This window comes from Pagrus major, chromosome 19, assembly GCF_040436345.1.
Source record: "Pagrus major chromosome 19, Pma_NU_1.0".
In the NCBI taxonomy this organism is placed as follows: Eukaryota; Metazoa; Chordata; class Actinopteri; order Spariformes; family Sparidae; genus Pagrus; species Pagrus major.
Window position 1 is genome coordinate 27,195,644 of NC_133233.1, and position 16,260 is coordinate 27,211,903.

The 16,260-nt window shown below is 39.0% G+C and overlaps 1 protein-coding gene across 2 annotated transcripts; it reads right to left on the bottom strand.

The window, feature by feature from the left end:
• Window positions 1–948: 948 nt before the first annotated feature.
• LOC141014234 (protein NLRC3-like) lies at window positions 949–15,722 on the bottom strand. Of its 2 annotated transcripts, XM_073487944.1 has the most exons (8): window positions 15,557–15,722; window positions 15,343–15,462; window positions 14,527–14,606; window positions 12,551–14,414; window positions 10,981–11,154; window positions 3,133–3,306; window positions 2,288–2,461; window positions 949–1,253 (listed from the first exon to the last, which is right to left on the bottom strand). In XM_073487944.1, exons 1-8 carry the CDS (start codon window positions 15,685–15,687, stop codon window positions 1,232–1,234), a joined length of 2,739 nt encoding a protein of 912 aa, XP_073344045.1. In that variant the 5' UTR covers window positions 15,688–15,722; the 3' UTR covers window positions 949–1,231. The 2 variants fall into 2 exon arrangements, with proteins under 2 accessions (XP_073344045.1, XP_073344046.1); XM_073487945.1 differs by lacking the exons at window positions 949–1,253; window positions 2,288–2,461; window positions 3,133–3,306; window positions 10,981–11,154 and having other exon boundaries at window positions 12,547–14,414; window positions 15,557–15,720.
• Window positions 15,723–16,260: the final 538 nt, after the last annotated feature.

Sequence of the window (16,260 nt, forward strand, 5' to 3'; positions counted from 1 at the left end):
AATATTATTTTAAGATGCCACAAATGTCCACCAGACTAAATCCTGCTGAGTGTTCTGGTGTCTGAACAAGATTGATGTGAAACATTTCTTTAAATCTTTAGTTTTCTCTAAACACAGTTTAGTGTCAGCTGCTGCTCCACACTTTTACTCTCATGTTGGATTGAGCTCAAAATGACAGTCCAGCTGCTTTTATTTGACACAAACTGATTTTTCATGTGGATTTAGCAAAGTGAGACTAAACTTCACATACTTTACAGTCAAACACAGGATTTGTTTGTTTTCTGTAAAAATCCAGATAGTTTTATATTTCTGTGTACTTGTAATTGTTTTACAGACATGATTAATGAACATAAAGTGTAGAATCAGCATGTTAAACATCTTTTTAATATCAAACATTATAGAAAGATGAAATATGAAGCTGCTGACTTTGCACCAAAATCCAGACACAAGTCAGTCCAGAAGATTCAGTAAAGCCTCGATTGAATCAGACTGTGTTCAGATTTGATCCACTTCATTTATTATGAAATGACAAACAGCTGATATTAGTGGTAATAAGCAGAACTTCACTCTGCAACATCAACTTCTACTGTTCATCAGAAACATGTGGAAATTAACTGCACTACTCCATCGCTCCACAGGGTGGAGCTGCAACAGGAAGCAGAACACAAAGATCCAATTAAATGTGTTAATCTGCAGTTATGTTGTCATAAAGACAGCTGATCTGGAGACAGTGAGGGATGTAACTAAGTACATTTACTCAAGATCTTTAGTTACTTTGCATGCATATATATATATATATACACATATATACATATACACATATATATATATATATATATATATATACATATATATATATATATATATATGTATATATATACATATATATATATATATATATATGTATATATATACATATATATATATACATATATATAGATACACTGATGATACTCTGTCACATCCAGAGGAACACAGGGACGATGCTGGACTGGACATTGTGTGTGACAGTGGAGCTGATCTCAGAGCAGTTCACACTGCAGCACTGACAGTCATCTCCACTTGTTGTGATTGGTCCGTCAGTCACTGCTGGATGAAGCTCTCCTCTCCACTCCACCTCCCAGTAACACGGCCCAGTCAGAGCCTCTCCACCCACCAGCTGATGGTGCTGCTTCAACCTCTCTGGATCATCAGGACACAGCTGATCCTCTCAACACCTCCACCTTCCTCATCACTCTGACAGAGACCACCAGCTGATGAGAGAAGCAGAGAGACAGTAAAGTGATAAATGAGTGTTTGCAGAGACTCCCTCCATCAGCTGTCAGTCAGTGATATAAAGACCAGCAGGACTTCAGTCCTGTTCAGACCACAAGTGGAGCGGCTGTGTAGCGTAGCCAGCTTCCTTTCAGCTCTCATGTTAACGTGTTGGAGTGAAGCTCACAGACCTGCAGACACTTTGGACATCAAGTCTGTTTATTCTGCAGGTTTCACTGAAGGACACAGTGGAAATAAACTGCTGACAGTCCCTGAACGCATCATTACTGCAGGAACAGAGAGATACTCACAGCTCACTTTAATGATGATTTACTGCTGTTAAAAACCAGAGTCTCACTCACATTTAAATATTTCATCTACTTTGGAAACATCACATGACAAATATGTAAATATGGAGTCTGTTATAAAAATATTTGGACAAATCAAATGACACATGGGCAGATATAAATATAACGTTAAAGGTCCTACACTGAACAGTAAAACATCAGCTGTGGTTTGTGGACTTCAGCAGAGGTTCTGGTCCGTATACAGGCCACATGGTTACTAAATGTAATGATGGTTCTCTGAAATAAGAGCCAGTGATTTGCAGGCTTCAGTCAGACTGATCTGAGAGCTGTGACAAAGATGAACTGATCACTTGTTCAGTGTTGAAATGAGAGAACAAACACTTTGAGATCAGATTTGATGCTCCGACAGTTTGATGAATGAGGACACTGTCTCTATACATCCTGTGATGCTGTCAGCTGTGATCCAGCTTTATTTCCTGTAGACATGAACACAACAACAACAGTCGTCTTCACATCAACTCAAACACACGATCACAACAAGCTTCTGGCTCATCTGATTGGCTGACTGCTCTCTCTCTGTCTTTCTGTCCAATCATGAAGCCTGTCACCGTTCTCCTCTCACAGCTTCACTGAGGAAAGCAGGAAATACTGGATCTTTACTTTGATACTGTGTTTAGTACAATACTGCTGAAACCAGCATGAACTGACTCCAACCCTCTACTGACCTCAGAGTCTCCAGTCGACAGTCTGGACTCTTCTTCAGATCCCACAGCAGCTTCATGTCTGAATACTGCAGGTTGTTTCCACTCAGGTCCATCTCTCTCAGATGGGAGGGGTTGGACTTCAGAGCTGAGGCCAGAGAAGCACAGCTGATCTCTGACAAACTGCAGCTCCACAATCTGAATAAAGAATAAATGATGGAGATAAAAATCAATTTATAATCCAATCAGATGTGTTCAGGTTTTGAATGTGTAGCTCAACATTACAGTGTCCTCATCAATGAGCTTTTCTCTAAAATGAGTAGAGTAACTTTGTAATTGTGTTATTGTGGATCATCATCAGCCTTCTACAGACATCATCCACATGTCAGCACAACATTCATACAGCTGTTCATGTCAACACAGATTAATAACATGCTGCTGATCTCAGTCAGGTCTGTTATTAGAGGAGAAAAAAATGAATTTTCTTTTAAACATCTTCTTTTGAAAATATGCTTTGATCTGTGTGTGTTCTGTAGGATCAATATCAACGATCAGACATTATTAGTGAAAACACATTGACATCAACAGAAATCTAAATATTTCTACTTCAGCTTCTCAACTTTATCAATTTAAATCAAATGTTAGTTCAGTTTTCTGTTAACAGATTAAATTATAAACATTAATTAACTTTAACAACTAACTGAACATTTTCTACAGTTTCTTGAAGAAACAGAAGTCTTTTGTGACTGAAGAAGAAATTTAGTTCAAGAAAATTGAAAATATGAACCAAAGGAAATCTATAACTTTATCAATATAAGTTATGTTTGAATGTAAACTCAAATATTAGTTAGCAGAGTCAGTGAACTGACTTCAGAGTCTCCAGTCTACAGTTTGGACTCTGTAGAAAATCACACAGCAGCTTCACTCCTGAATCCTGCAGCTTGTTGTTACTCAGGTTCAGGTGTCTCAGATGGGAGGGGTTGGACTTCAGAGCTGAGGCCAGAGAAGCACAGCTGATCTCTGACAAACTGCAGTCCCACAATCTGAATAAAGAATAAATGATGTAAGTTTAGGAAACAATGTTCCTGCTTGAAATCATTCAGTGTTTAATAATCTGTTCAGAGCTGAAGAAGGTTCAGAATGTAGAAGTTTAGAAAATGGAAACTCCAAACACCTGAACCCAACAGGATGCAGGTTCAACACTGTCAAATACAAAAAGTGACAAAACAAGTATATGGTTACTCAAGGTGCCTAAATGTGTCCAGTTCATTACTGAGGAAGTCAGTGGTAGAGTTTATGATTTGAACTCTTGGATATTAAAAAAGCTGGTGTGCAAATTTTTATTATGGTCCCAGTAATATTTGTTGTTAGTCTGCACTGAAGTAGCAGATCACATGATATTTTAATGCTGTTTTAATTAAAAAGGTTATATCCTGACACGTCAGAGTGAGTAAAACGACTTCATGTAAGTCTTCAAGTCAAAAAAGTTAAACTAAGTCCACAAAAGTGATCAAAAGTCAACATGTAACATTTCAAGCACATAAAATGTCTTTCACTTCAATTCTGCTCCTCGGCTCTTTTCTAATTAGACGCACACGTAGAGCATCTTTATAATAAAGATCATGAATTGATAACATGAAGCCTTTTATGTGATAAGCAGGACGCTGCTTCTTCTGTAACAATGAAGTTAAAAGGACCATAGACTTGTGTGATTATATGTGGGGAGGGGTTTTCTTAAGCCTGTGGTCTGTGCCTGTGTGTGTTTGCTGCACATCTCTGAGGAACAAATACAGAAAAACACAATCCCAAACACCAACGACACTATTTCTAGTAAATTACCAGTGTTTTGTCAGATTCACTCACAGAATCCTGCCAAAATAGGACAGATGGTGAAAGGATATGGAGCCAGATCAAGGCCAAGAGGTTTGTTCATTTGGAAAAAATAAATGTATTGAAGAAATAAAATTTGAACTTGAAAGTTCAAGTTTTGATCTTGAATCATAAAAATATCAACAACATTTTCAAAATAAAAATAAGTGAAGGAAAATGTTCATTTCAATCTAAATATGATTTGGATTTTATTCTGATATTCTTTTGAATAAATTATTTATTTTCAATTTTCACTTCTATCATTTCATATTTGAGGTGTTATTTTTTCATCTGGCTGAGTATTTAAATATATTCTTTTTTTTTTATACTTATATTTTATTAGTTTTTATGTCAGGAATAGTCAAACATGACAACATCACAGTACATTCAAGTGAGGAATAACATAGCCAGGCAACTGGATCATTTGAGGGCAAGCAGAAAATATAATTTTGATCTGCACAGATCAAACAGTATGTGTCCCTTGAAAAGTATCTGGCGGTTAAACATCATATCAAACAGATAGATTGGCAGGATAATGAAATAAAAGTAGAGAAGAAAAAAAAGAAAAAGGGAGGAAGGATCATGAACGACCCTCCTCATTCGTCAAGAACGCCAACCATTTTTCCCATCTTGCGTAGTACATGTCTCTTTTTAGTCTGAGCAGGAAGGTTAGTCTCTCCATCTGGTGAATTTCTTTAATAATCTCTAACCAGTTAGAGGTTGAGGGTGGGTCTGACTGCAGCCATTTACGGGTGATAGCTTTTTTTGCTGCTGCAGACATTATCCTTAAGAGATATTTATCATTTTCTGTCATTCCATCAGGTAAATCACTTAAAAAAAGAGTTGTAAATGGTAGAGGAATCTGTTGTCCCAATATCTGTTGTATGGTTTTCACAATATCTCTCCAAAAAGGACATAGTCCTGGGCAACTCCAGAAAATGTGATAGTGGTTTGCCTCCTTATTTCCACATTTCCTCCAGCAGTTGTGAACCGCTGTAACTGAATATGTTTTCATTTTAGGTGTTACAAAAAAACGAACAAGGTTCTTCCAACAGAATTCGCGCCAATACATAGAACAGGAAGTGGAAAAAGCATTGCCACACATATTATCCCATTGTTTACAGGTTATTTTGTCATTTAATTCTCTCTCCCATCTCTCTCTGATGTATGTTGTGGTATTATCTCTGCTCTCAGCAATGCCTTGGTAAAGTCTTGAAATAACAGATTGGCAGGTACCATTATATGCCCGTATTATTAGTTGTATTATTTCGTTTGAATCTGTAGTTTCCTTTCCTCGGACTTCTTTCATAAAGTATTGACGTACTTGTAAATATCTAAAAAAATCCAGGTTTTCTAAGTTATATTTTTCTTTCAGTGCTTGAAAACTTTGTAGCGTGTTTTTTTCCATTATATTACAGTAGGTAGTAATACCCATACTTGTCCAGTACCTAAACCTGGCGTCCATACCATTCGGTTTAAAGTCTGTGTCATGTCCAACCCATCTGATTTTTTTCCAATTGGTTCCACAAGTTGAATTGCTTCACAACCCCAAACCAGGTGTGTAATGTAAACAAGACAAATGGACTCAAATGTTCTTGAAATGCTGTCAATAATTTGACATCACCAATCATTGCTTGTATAGGGATGCCCCTGCATTCTCTTTCCATGTCCTTCCATTTTGCCTCATATCCATCATCACACCAGAGAACCACATATTTTAACTGGGCAGAATGGTAATAATCCTTGAGATTAGGGAGAGACATGCCACCTCTTTCTTTGTTAATAGTCAATGTGCTGTATTTAATCCTTGGTTTTTTCCCTCTCCAAATAAAACGTGAAATTTGCTTGTCCCATTCATGAAATTGACTAGTTGGAATTTTAATAGGCAGTGACATAAATAGATATAATAGTTTAGGTAAAATAGACATTTTTATAAGGTCAATTCTTGCACTGAAGCTTAGTAAAAAAGATGTCCAGTTACCAAGGTTTTCTTTGATTTTTTTGTTCACAGATTCATAGTTTTTTTTGTACAATTCATCAGGACAGTAAGTCAACCAAATTCCCAAATACTTAATTACTTTTCGAGACCAGTCAATTGGCATTCTACGTTTGAGCTCCAGTGAGGGGATATAATTAAAGGTTAATACCTGGGTTTTCTGTATGTTGAGTTTATAACCCGAATATGTGCCAAATATATCAAGGAGATCTAAAATGACAGGAAGGCATTTTTCTGGGTTATTAATGTAAAGTAAGACATCGTCTGCGTACATTGCTATTTTATGTTCCGTATTACCAATCAAAATACCCTGTATGTTACAGTTTTCTCTTATTGCCTGTGCCAAAGGTTCCAGGTAAAGCGCAAAAAGGGCTGCCGATAAAGGGCATCCCTGACGTGTGGATCTTTCCAAATTTATGCGATCAGTGAGGCTTCCGTTTATCCTAATTCTTGCTGTAGGGGCAGAATATAATGTTTTAAAACTGTTGATAGCTTTTTCATTGAATCCAAATCTTTTCAAGACTAAAAATAAATATTCCCAGCTAACACAATCAAAAGCTTTCTCCGCATCTAGGCTTGCCAGCACTGCATTTATTTTATTTTTCCTAATGTTTTGTATTATATGAAGAGAGCGTCTGATATTATCATGTGTTTGACGCCCCCTGATAAACCCAGTCTGGTCACTATCAATTAATTCTGGCATAAATGAGTCCAATCTTCGGGCCATTATTGATGCATATAGTTTATAGTCTTGGTTTAGAACGGAGATTGGCCTATACGAACTACATAATAATTTATTCTTTCCCTCCTTGGGGATAACAGAAATGATCGCTTCTCTCCATGAAGGTGGTGATGATTTATTGTCTAATGTCCAATTAAAAGAGTTAAGAAGTATTGGATTCAGCTGTTCTCTAAATATTTTGTACCATTCAGCTGGTAGTCCATCGCTTCCTGGTGTCTTATTATTTTTGAGCTTATTCAGTGCTGTTTCCATTTCTTTTTCTGTAATTTGTGATGTCAAACATTTATTTTGATGATCTCCAATTGTAGGTAGATCTAAGGAGTCTAGGAAGGTTTTTATATTGTCTTTAGTTTCTAGCACTGGCTGCGAATATAGGTTCTTATAATATGATTGAAAAGCAGCATCGATTTCCTCTAAATTATGGTATATTTGTCCTGTTTTACAGTCTGATATTTGTATATCGATTGGGACATTTGTTTTTTGCGTACTTTTTTTGCTAGTAATTTTGTAGCCTTAGGGCCCACTTCGTAGTATGACTGTTTTAAAAATTTATGTTTTTTCTCAAGTTCCTCTTTATAGATGTCTGATATCTGATTTTTAATTTTCTTAATTTTTAACAGGGTTTGGGGATCTTGGTTTTTGCAATGTTGCTTTTCCAGTTCTTTTAAATTGTCCTCAAACTGTTTTAGTTTATTTTCTTTTGCCTTCTTGATTGCTGTACTGAGGGATATCAATTTGCCCCTGACAACTGCCTTTAAAGTATCCCATAATATATTTGGGTTCACTTCTCCATTGTCATTATGATCAAGAAAAATCTTAATTTCAGTTTTCACATCTTTTATGACAGATTTGTCATTAAGCAGACTTGTATTCAGTCTCCAAGTAGTTTTCTTCGATCTACTGTCAAGATATAATTTCAGATAGAGTGGTGAGTGATCTGAAATATCTCTAGTTCCGATTTCGCAATTCAGAATTCTATGTCTATCATTTTGAGAAATAAAAAAATAGTCTATCCTTCAATGTACTGCATGAGGAGCAGAGTAGAAGGTGTAACTTTTGTCTAACGGGTGAAGATCCCTCCAAATATCAAGTAAACCCACCTCGTCCAGCCCTTTCTTCAGCACTTTAGTTTGAGGAGTTATATTTCTCTTACTGTTAGACGTGTCTAATTTGCCATTCATTACTGTGTTAAAGTCCCCTGCGCAGATTAGTGTGCCTTGTGATTCTGAGCCAATCAGTTCAAGGAGCTTTTTTATAATGTTTTGATCGCTTAGTGGGGGTAAGTAAACTGAAATGAGTGTAGTCAGGTGGTTTTCTATTTTACCTTGCACCAGTATATATCTGCCTTCACTGTCCCCAATCTCCCTAATTAATTCGAAATTAACAGAATTGTGTATCAAAATTGCAGCGCCTCTTTTATGGCCTGATTTGAATGTGCTGTAGAATGTGTTTTTGTATCCAAATTTTTTCAATTTTTCATGTTCATTTCGAGATAGGTGGGTTTCCTGCAAAAATATAATTTTATTATTCTCTCTTCTTATTTTTGCCATTACTTTACCCCTCTTAACAGGATTATTTAAGCCATTTACGTTCCAAGAAGTTATTGTCAAATTGCTACACCCCATAACCATAGATTAATCCACATGTGCTGGCTTTATGAACATATGTACTGTGGTAACAACAAAAAAAAACACTTACATGAACAGTAAGAACAACACTGACTTCCAACCTCAGGGTCTTACACTGCCCTGTCTTCTTCCTACACCTACTCATGCTCTGGTGGAGAATAAGTCCTACTTGTGTAGGGGCTCCCTCTTTGCAATTAGCAAAGTGTCCTTCTCCTCTTCAGCCGAACAGTCATACACTCTCCTCCGGATCAAGTTTACTCCCGTGGGGGACGCGGGGGGGGGGGGTAATAATAATAATAACCGGTCACGTGAGCTCCACTGTGATGTTTACGTTATTGCCGATGAAAATCTCTGAGCCTCTCCCGGATGCGTGTGGATCGATCTCCGTCCTGTCTGTTCCAGCATGCGCCCTGGGTGAGTTTCTGCTCCCAGTTGGTGGTAGTTTTTTGCGGCAGGTCGAGCTGAAAGCCTCTCTTTCTCATGTCCTCGCATACTTCTACTGCGTTGTTGTAGAGGCGCGGTCCGTTATCCCAGTGGATTTTCATCCGGGCGCGGTAGGGGGTCTGAAAACGTATCTGCTTTTCTTTAAGGGTCTTCTTTATATCCCTATACTCCCGGAGTCTGTTGTTAATTTCTGTGGGAAAATCGTGTGCAAATGTGACTGGTTTCCCGACACAAGTGATTTTCTTTGACCAAGCCTTCTTCAGTATTTTGTCCTTGGTGTCATACCTCTGAAAGTTGACTAGGATAGATCTGGAGACTGCTTCATCCTGGGGTTTTGGGCCAATAGACCGGTGGGCTCGTTGGATTTGTAAATCAGCTGTGCTATCCAGCGCCAGTTCCGTCTTCAAAAAGTTGTCAATAAACGCCATCATGGAGGTTCCTTCGGTGCCCTCCCTAATGCCGTATATGCGAATGTTATTACGGCGTGATCTTCCTTCCAGGTCCGTTACTTTGTCTTGAAGCAGTTTTTGCTGTTTTAGTGAGTCGAGCAAAGCATCCCTCAGCTCGGTGTTAGCGGTCTCCGTTTCTTCCACTCGTTGCTCCGCTTCAGTTAACCTTATACCATGGTTGCGGACATCGCTAGCAACACTTTGTACTTTTTGATTTGTCTCCGCTCTGAAGTTATTAAACTCCTACTTGATGTCGTTCTTGAAGTCCGTTAGATCTTGCTTGAATTCTCTGTACATGTTTTGAATGTCTTTGCTCAAGTTTTGAATGGCTTTGGTCGTTGTGAGGTTCACCTCTTCACTGTCGGATTCCTCCATGCTAGCGTTAGCTGTGATGTTGTTCGTTGCTTCTTTCCCCTCCTCTTCGTCTTGAATTTTGTTTACCTGATTTTTATTTCCCCGAGTCTTGCTTCTTGTCCCACTCATTCTATGTCATATTACTTTCTTGTGATAGCAATATTCGTAGTTTGGTGGGTTTTTTTATTAAATTGATCGGGAGAGCTTTCTACCTATGTCGCCATCTTGAAAACGCTCCGCCGGAAGTCTCCAGTATTTAAATATATTCATGAGAACGAGCTCGACCCTCCCTACACACTCAAAACTCCTCAACACTGAACAGACAGTGACTGATGTCAGTCTGATGTTTCACTTCACTTGTTGGGGAACTCAGAAAGTAACTTAGCATTAAGTAATTAGTACGAATGAATCATCACTAGTGTTTGTCCTCTAAGCAGCTGGTTTATCAGGAACGACTCATGAAGAAAGTGGTCAGTATGTTGATTCATGGATATTTATGAACTAATCATGACATCATTTTTTATTAATATAGTATCTTCCAGTCTGTTCTTCAGAAACTCATCATTATCTATTAAATATAGTAGTAACTACTCTCATTTTGTGTAGAACGTTGTAAAGTGTTACTGAAAGTCATTTTATAAACTTCTATTGTTTTGGTCAAACTATGAGTATAATACTGATAATGTTTGTCAAATGATGAAGTCAAAACAGTTTGAAACATTCTGTTCTGATTAACATTTGCTATTTACATCAGTGGTCCAGCTGATCTACCGCAGATGGACAAATACCACCACAGGTAAGAGGAAAAAATATATTTTTATACCATGGTCTGGGTGAAAACTGGATTTTGATTGGCTGCAGGCTGTCCATAAACTTTTGGTATACCAACACCTCTGGAAGTACTCGAGTAGTTCAAGTGAAACTGTCCGTTCTAAATTAATGGTCCTGTTTCTAAAATGAATGGGACTGACATCAGCTGGATGCTAACACTTACAAGTTAGAAATAAACTGAATGAAAAAAATAAATAAATAAAAACACTGAATAGAGTCCTTCAGTGCAGCCTCCTCTGAACACCACAGGATGGAGCCACTTGAATACACAGAAAATGTCTCAAAGAACTGACATTTCTTCAGATTTATGCTGCTGCAAATCTTCAGAGTTAATTAACTAAACTGTTTAAGTCTCAGTGAAGGGCTTGAATTGAATATATGGAAAAACAAGACAATGAACTGACCCCAGAGCCTCTAGAGCACAGTTTTGACTCTCCAGTCCAACAGACAGGAGCTTCACTCCTGAATCCTTCAGGCTGTTGAAACTCAGGTTCAGCTGTCTCAGATGGGAGGGGTTGGACTTCAGAGCTGAGGCCACAACTTCACAGTGAGTCTCTGAGAGTCCACAGCCAGAAAGTCTGTCATGACACAGATATTACAAAAATGTTATTATGAAAGAGGACACTTTATATTTACTTCATGCATTTGATGTCAAAACAGTTTGAAACGTTCTGTTCTGATTGACATTTGCTATTTACATCAGTGGTTCAGCAAACCTTCATCTGATCTGTGTTTGACATGAAACAGTTATTCTCATCACTTACTAAAACCTGCAGACTTTAAATCTTTGTTTTATTTTAATCTTGCAGATGAAGGAAGACAAAATGTAGTTACATTTGGGTTTCCATGATGTCCACAGTCTGTCAGTGTGATCTGATCCTATGTCTTTTGCCAAAAAGTTAGATTAGTTTATGCCCCACACAGTGTTAGCATGAGGGTGAGAGTGCCAAAATCAACATCATCGCACGTCTTGTGTCGAGCTCCACAAATCATGTTGCTGAATGATCGTGCATTTCCCGAATTCAACATGGATGAGCTTGAAGTTTGAAAAACCATCTTAGAAATCTACATTTACATGATTAATATTTTGCCAGCTAATACAGATGTGATTCAGAACAGTTGACTTCTATAAAGACTTGGATGATTTACACTTTTATGGTGTTGCCATTGGTGATTTTGATTTATACACCTGCTGTCTTTTCAGATGCTATTGTACATTGCAGTCCTGAACATTCACACTTCTTTATGCTTCACGTTTCATCTAGTTATTGGTTCAGTTTCGGTGTATTCCTTTCCAGCTGTATGTCTCTTCTGTGTAACTACACTGAGAGCAATGATAAACTGGAGTCAGATTCCTTGTATGTCAACACATATTTGGCCAAATAAAGCTGATTCTGATTCTACAGAACAAAAATACATGAAGATTAAAACTAAATAAGAGTCAAGTCAGAAAAAGATCTCATGTCATGTGTAAAAGGTAAAGTAGAAGCTTTAATTTGAGCTGGAACTTCTTGGTCCATTTGCTCACTGTGAAATGTCTCTAAACCGACATAATGAGAACAATAACTGCATGAAAGAAATTCTCAAGGACTTTAGAAACATCACATGAAAAATGATACAGATCTTATTTTAAACTCTTCAGTATAGTGGTTAAAAAAACCTCTTTCATTAGTTTCACCAGGGTTTCTTCTATCACCCAAAGAAAGATTCATAGAAGAAAAACTGTCACATTTAATGATCATTAGAAATAAATGGAATAACTGAGTTCAACAACCTGACAGCTATAAACACATCCAACTGAAACATCTACATTGTTGCACTCATGGTAACTGAAACATTATTTAAAATAATCACAATTGTATTTAAAAATGTAAGCGCTATTTCAAAATAAATTATTTTATAGTTTGTATATCTGAAGAATTAAACTGCTAATCTACACTGATTTATAATGTTGATAATCACATCTGGACTCACACAGCCGTCCTGCAGTTCCTCACAGCTGGAATCAGTCTCAGTCGTCCCTCCTTTGATGTGTTGTACTTCCTCAGGTCCAACACATCCAGAACCTCCTCTGACATCTGCAGCATGTAGGCCAGAGCTGAGCAGTGGATCACAGAGAGGTTCTTCTCTGATCTGTTCTCTGACTTCAGGAACTTTTGGATCTCCTGATGAACTGAGTGGTCGTTCATCTCCGTCAGACAGTGGAAGATGTTGATGCTTCTGTCAGGAGAGACATCATCTCTGTTCATCTCCTTCAGGTTCTTGATGGCTCTCTGGATGATTTCTGGACTGTTGTCTGTCTGACCCAGCAGACCTCCTAAGAGTCTCTGGTTGGACTTCAGAGAGAGGCCATGAAGGAAGCGGACAAACAGGTCCAGGTGGCCATTTTTATTTTTCAGGGATTTCTCCATGACGCTCCTCAGGAAGTCATCCAGGGATGAGTAACGGGTCTCCACGCCATCAACGCCTCTACCAAAAAACTTAGAAATCTTCTCAAGAAAAGACTTTGATTTTCCCAGGAAGTCCTTCAGTACCTCTGTGTTGCTGTTGGTGTAACAGTGGAACATGTAGACTGCAGCCAGAAACTCCTGAACGCTCAGATGAACAAAGCAGTAGACTGTTTTCTGGAAGATCACACTCTCTCTTCTGAAGATCTCTGTACAAACTCCTGAGTACACCGAGGCCTCTGTGACATTAAGACCACACCGCTCCAGGTCTTCTTGGTAGAACATGATGTTTCCTGTCTCCAGATGTTCAAACGCCAGCCTCCCCAGCTTCAGAAGAACTTCCCTGTCAGCCTCCGTCAGCTCCTGTGGACTCGTCTCACGTCCCTCATCGTACTTCTGCTTCTTCCTCTTTGTCTGAACCAGCAGGAAGTGTGAGTACATGTCAGTCAGGGTCTTGGGCAGCTCTCCTCTCTGGCCTGTAGTCAACATGTGGTCCAGAACTGTAGCAGTGATCCAGCAGAAGACTGGGATCAGACACATGATGTGGAGGCTCCTGGAGGTCTTGATGTGTGAGATGACTCTGCTGGACAGATCTTCATCACTGAACCTCCTCCTGAAGTACTCCTCCTTCTGGGCGTCAGTGAAGCCTCGTACTTCTGTTACCCTGTCGACACGTGAAGGAGGGATCTGATTGGCTGCTGCAGGTCGGGAAGTTATCCAGACGAGAGCCGAGGGAAGCAGCTTCCCCTCGATGAGGTTTGTCAGCAGCACGCTGACTGATGACTTCTGTGTGACATCAGACACGACCTCATGGTTCTTGAAGTCCAGTGACAGTCTGCTTTCATCCAGGCCGTCAAAGATGAACAGAAGTTTACAGACAGCGAGCTTCTCTGCTGTCACCTTCTGTAATGTTGGATGGAAAACATGGAGCAGCCTGAGAAGACTGTACTGCTCATCTCTGATCAGGTTCAGCTCCCTGAACGAGAGCAGAACCAGCAGACTGACATCTTGGTTTTCGGAGCCCTCTGCCCAGTCCAGAGTGAACTTCTGCACTGAGAAGGTTTTTCCAACGCCAGCGACGCCGTTGGTCAGAACCACTCTGATGCGTCTCTGTTGGTCAGGTGAGGCTTTAAAGATGTCGCTGCACTTGATTGGAGTGTCATGGAGGGCCTCCATCTTGGAAACTGTCTCTAGCTGTCTCACCTCATGTTGGGTATTAACCTCTTCACTCTGTCCCTCTGTGATGTAGAGCTCAGTGTAGATCCTGTTGAGGAGGGTTCCACTTCCTGTTTCATCACTTCCTGTTTCATCACTTCCTTCAGTCACACGTTCACATCTCCTCCTCAGACTGATCTTATGTTCATCTAAAGCCTCCTGCAGAACACTATCAGCTGAAGGAGAAGAAAATATTCTGGGATTAAATTGAGAGCAAGAATCTTGATTAAATCAAAAAGTTCCTGTTTTCAGACATGAAGACATCAGCAGACAGATGTGCAGTCTTACTTTGTACAGTGTTGGTCTGACTGACTAACACTGGACAGCAGGACAGCTGCTCCTCCACAGAAACACTTCCCTCTGTCTTTCTGAAGAGATAAAGGAAAATCCCTCAGATTAGAAATCACAGATCAGTCTGACAAAAGAGAAGACAGACTGTAAACATAAGTATGTCTTCTCCAAGCTCTGAATCTGGACTGAACTCCCAATCACTAACAGTTTGTTTTTGTCTGAGTCACAGTGGAGCAGTTTGCATCATTTGATTTTAGTAAACAAACTTATTTTAATGGGAAATTTTATCACACAAACAAAAAGGACCACAAAACATGACCTCATTAGCAGCTATTAAAAACTTAAACCATACTGGACAAAGTACACGGCCACGCTTAGTACAATATACCCTCCTCTTTTTTCAACAACTGTGTTTGATAAAAAGGTTTGATGAAGATAAAAACAATGTCAGAGTGAAGATTTTGGGACAGTTTCCATGAGATACAAAGTTTTAAAATGTAATTTCCAGAAAAAATATTTTGTCCTATATTTGGGCAGCTACAGTCATATAATGGTAATGATTTAATTATATAAACTGAAGTTAGTATCAGTTCTCTTACTGTGTGTCTGAGGGTCCAGGTTCATTACTGAAGTCCAGAGGCGGTTCTTTGGACCGGTCACTCTTCATAGACAGACAGCTGGAGACTGGAGACTCTTCTCTCCGTCTGTGGTACTGACTTCTGGAAACACCAACATGTTTGTATTTATTTCATCTAAATACACAAATTGCTGATACTGACAGTTTGGTGATTAAAAACATGGCAGTCTTCTTACTGTGTGTCTGAGGGTCCAGGTTCAGTACTGAAGTCTGGAGGCGGTTCTTTGGACCAGTCACTCTTCATAGACAGACAGCTGGAGACTGGAGACTCTTCTCTCCGTCTGTGGTACTGACTTCTGGAAACACCAACATGTTTGTATTTATTTCATCTAAATACACAAATTGCTGATACTGACAGTTTGGTGATTAAAAACATAGCAGTCTTCTTACTGTGTGTCTGAGGGTCCAGGTTCAGTACTGAAGTCTGGAGGCGGTTCTTTGGACCAGTCACTCTTCATAGACAGACAGCTGGAGACTGGAGACTCTGCTCCGTCCTCCTCTTCCTCCACACAATCACTCATCTTCTGCACTTCAGAAAGCACTGAGGTAAATATGTAGCACATGGAAGGAGAACAACATGAAGACAAGGAGGAGGGTGTAAAATGTAATAAAATGATTGTTCTGGCATCTTTCACTTGAGATTTCTACAGAAAACATTTTGTGTCTTTGCAACTGGGTTTCATCTTTTAAATGTCAGAGGTTAAATGTCTAACAGAATCTAGTTCTTAGTGTTAAGTTATAACAAAATATGTTAATACTGAAACAGCAATCTGGATCCTTCTGACCAACAGGACAGTACAGGATCTACTGTGGTACAACACAATATCTTCAATGAGTGAACAGCGAAGTCCAAGTCCATGAAACAGACTTTAATCGAGGCTTTATTAGTGGAAACTTTTACTGTTAAACTATTTTGTCAGGTGAACCTGAAGTGGCAGAGAAAATATTGACAATAAAATTCATAAAACAAAACTGCTGTCGTCTTCTGGACTTGAGTCAGTCTGAGAAATAAGCAACATAACACTGACTGAGCTCAGAGCACAAGAGTCACGAGAAAAGTCTGTCAAGTTTGAATCATTTCATACTTCTTCTTT

Coding starts and splice junctions, on each gene's coding strand:
- LOC141014234 (XM_073487944.1), bottom strand. CDS start 15,687: ATGAGTGATTGTGTGGAGGAAGAGGAGGACGGAGCAGAGTCTCCAGTC. Junction 15,463..15,556: donor CCTGGACCCTCAGACACACA/GTAAGAAGACTG, acceptor TGGTGTTTCCAG/AAGTCAGTACCACAGACGGA. Junction 14,415..14,526: donor TCAGACCAACACTGTACAAA/GTAAGACTGCAC, acceptor CTTCTCCTTCAG/CTGATAGTGTTCTGCAGGAG.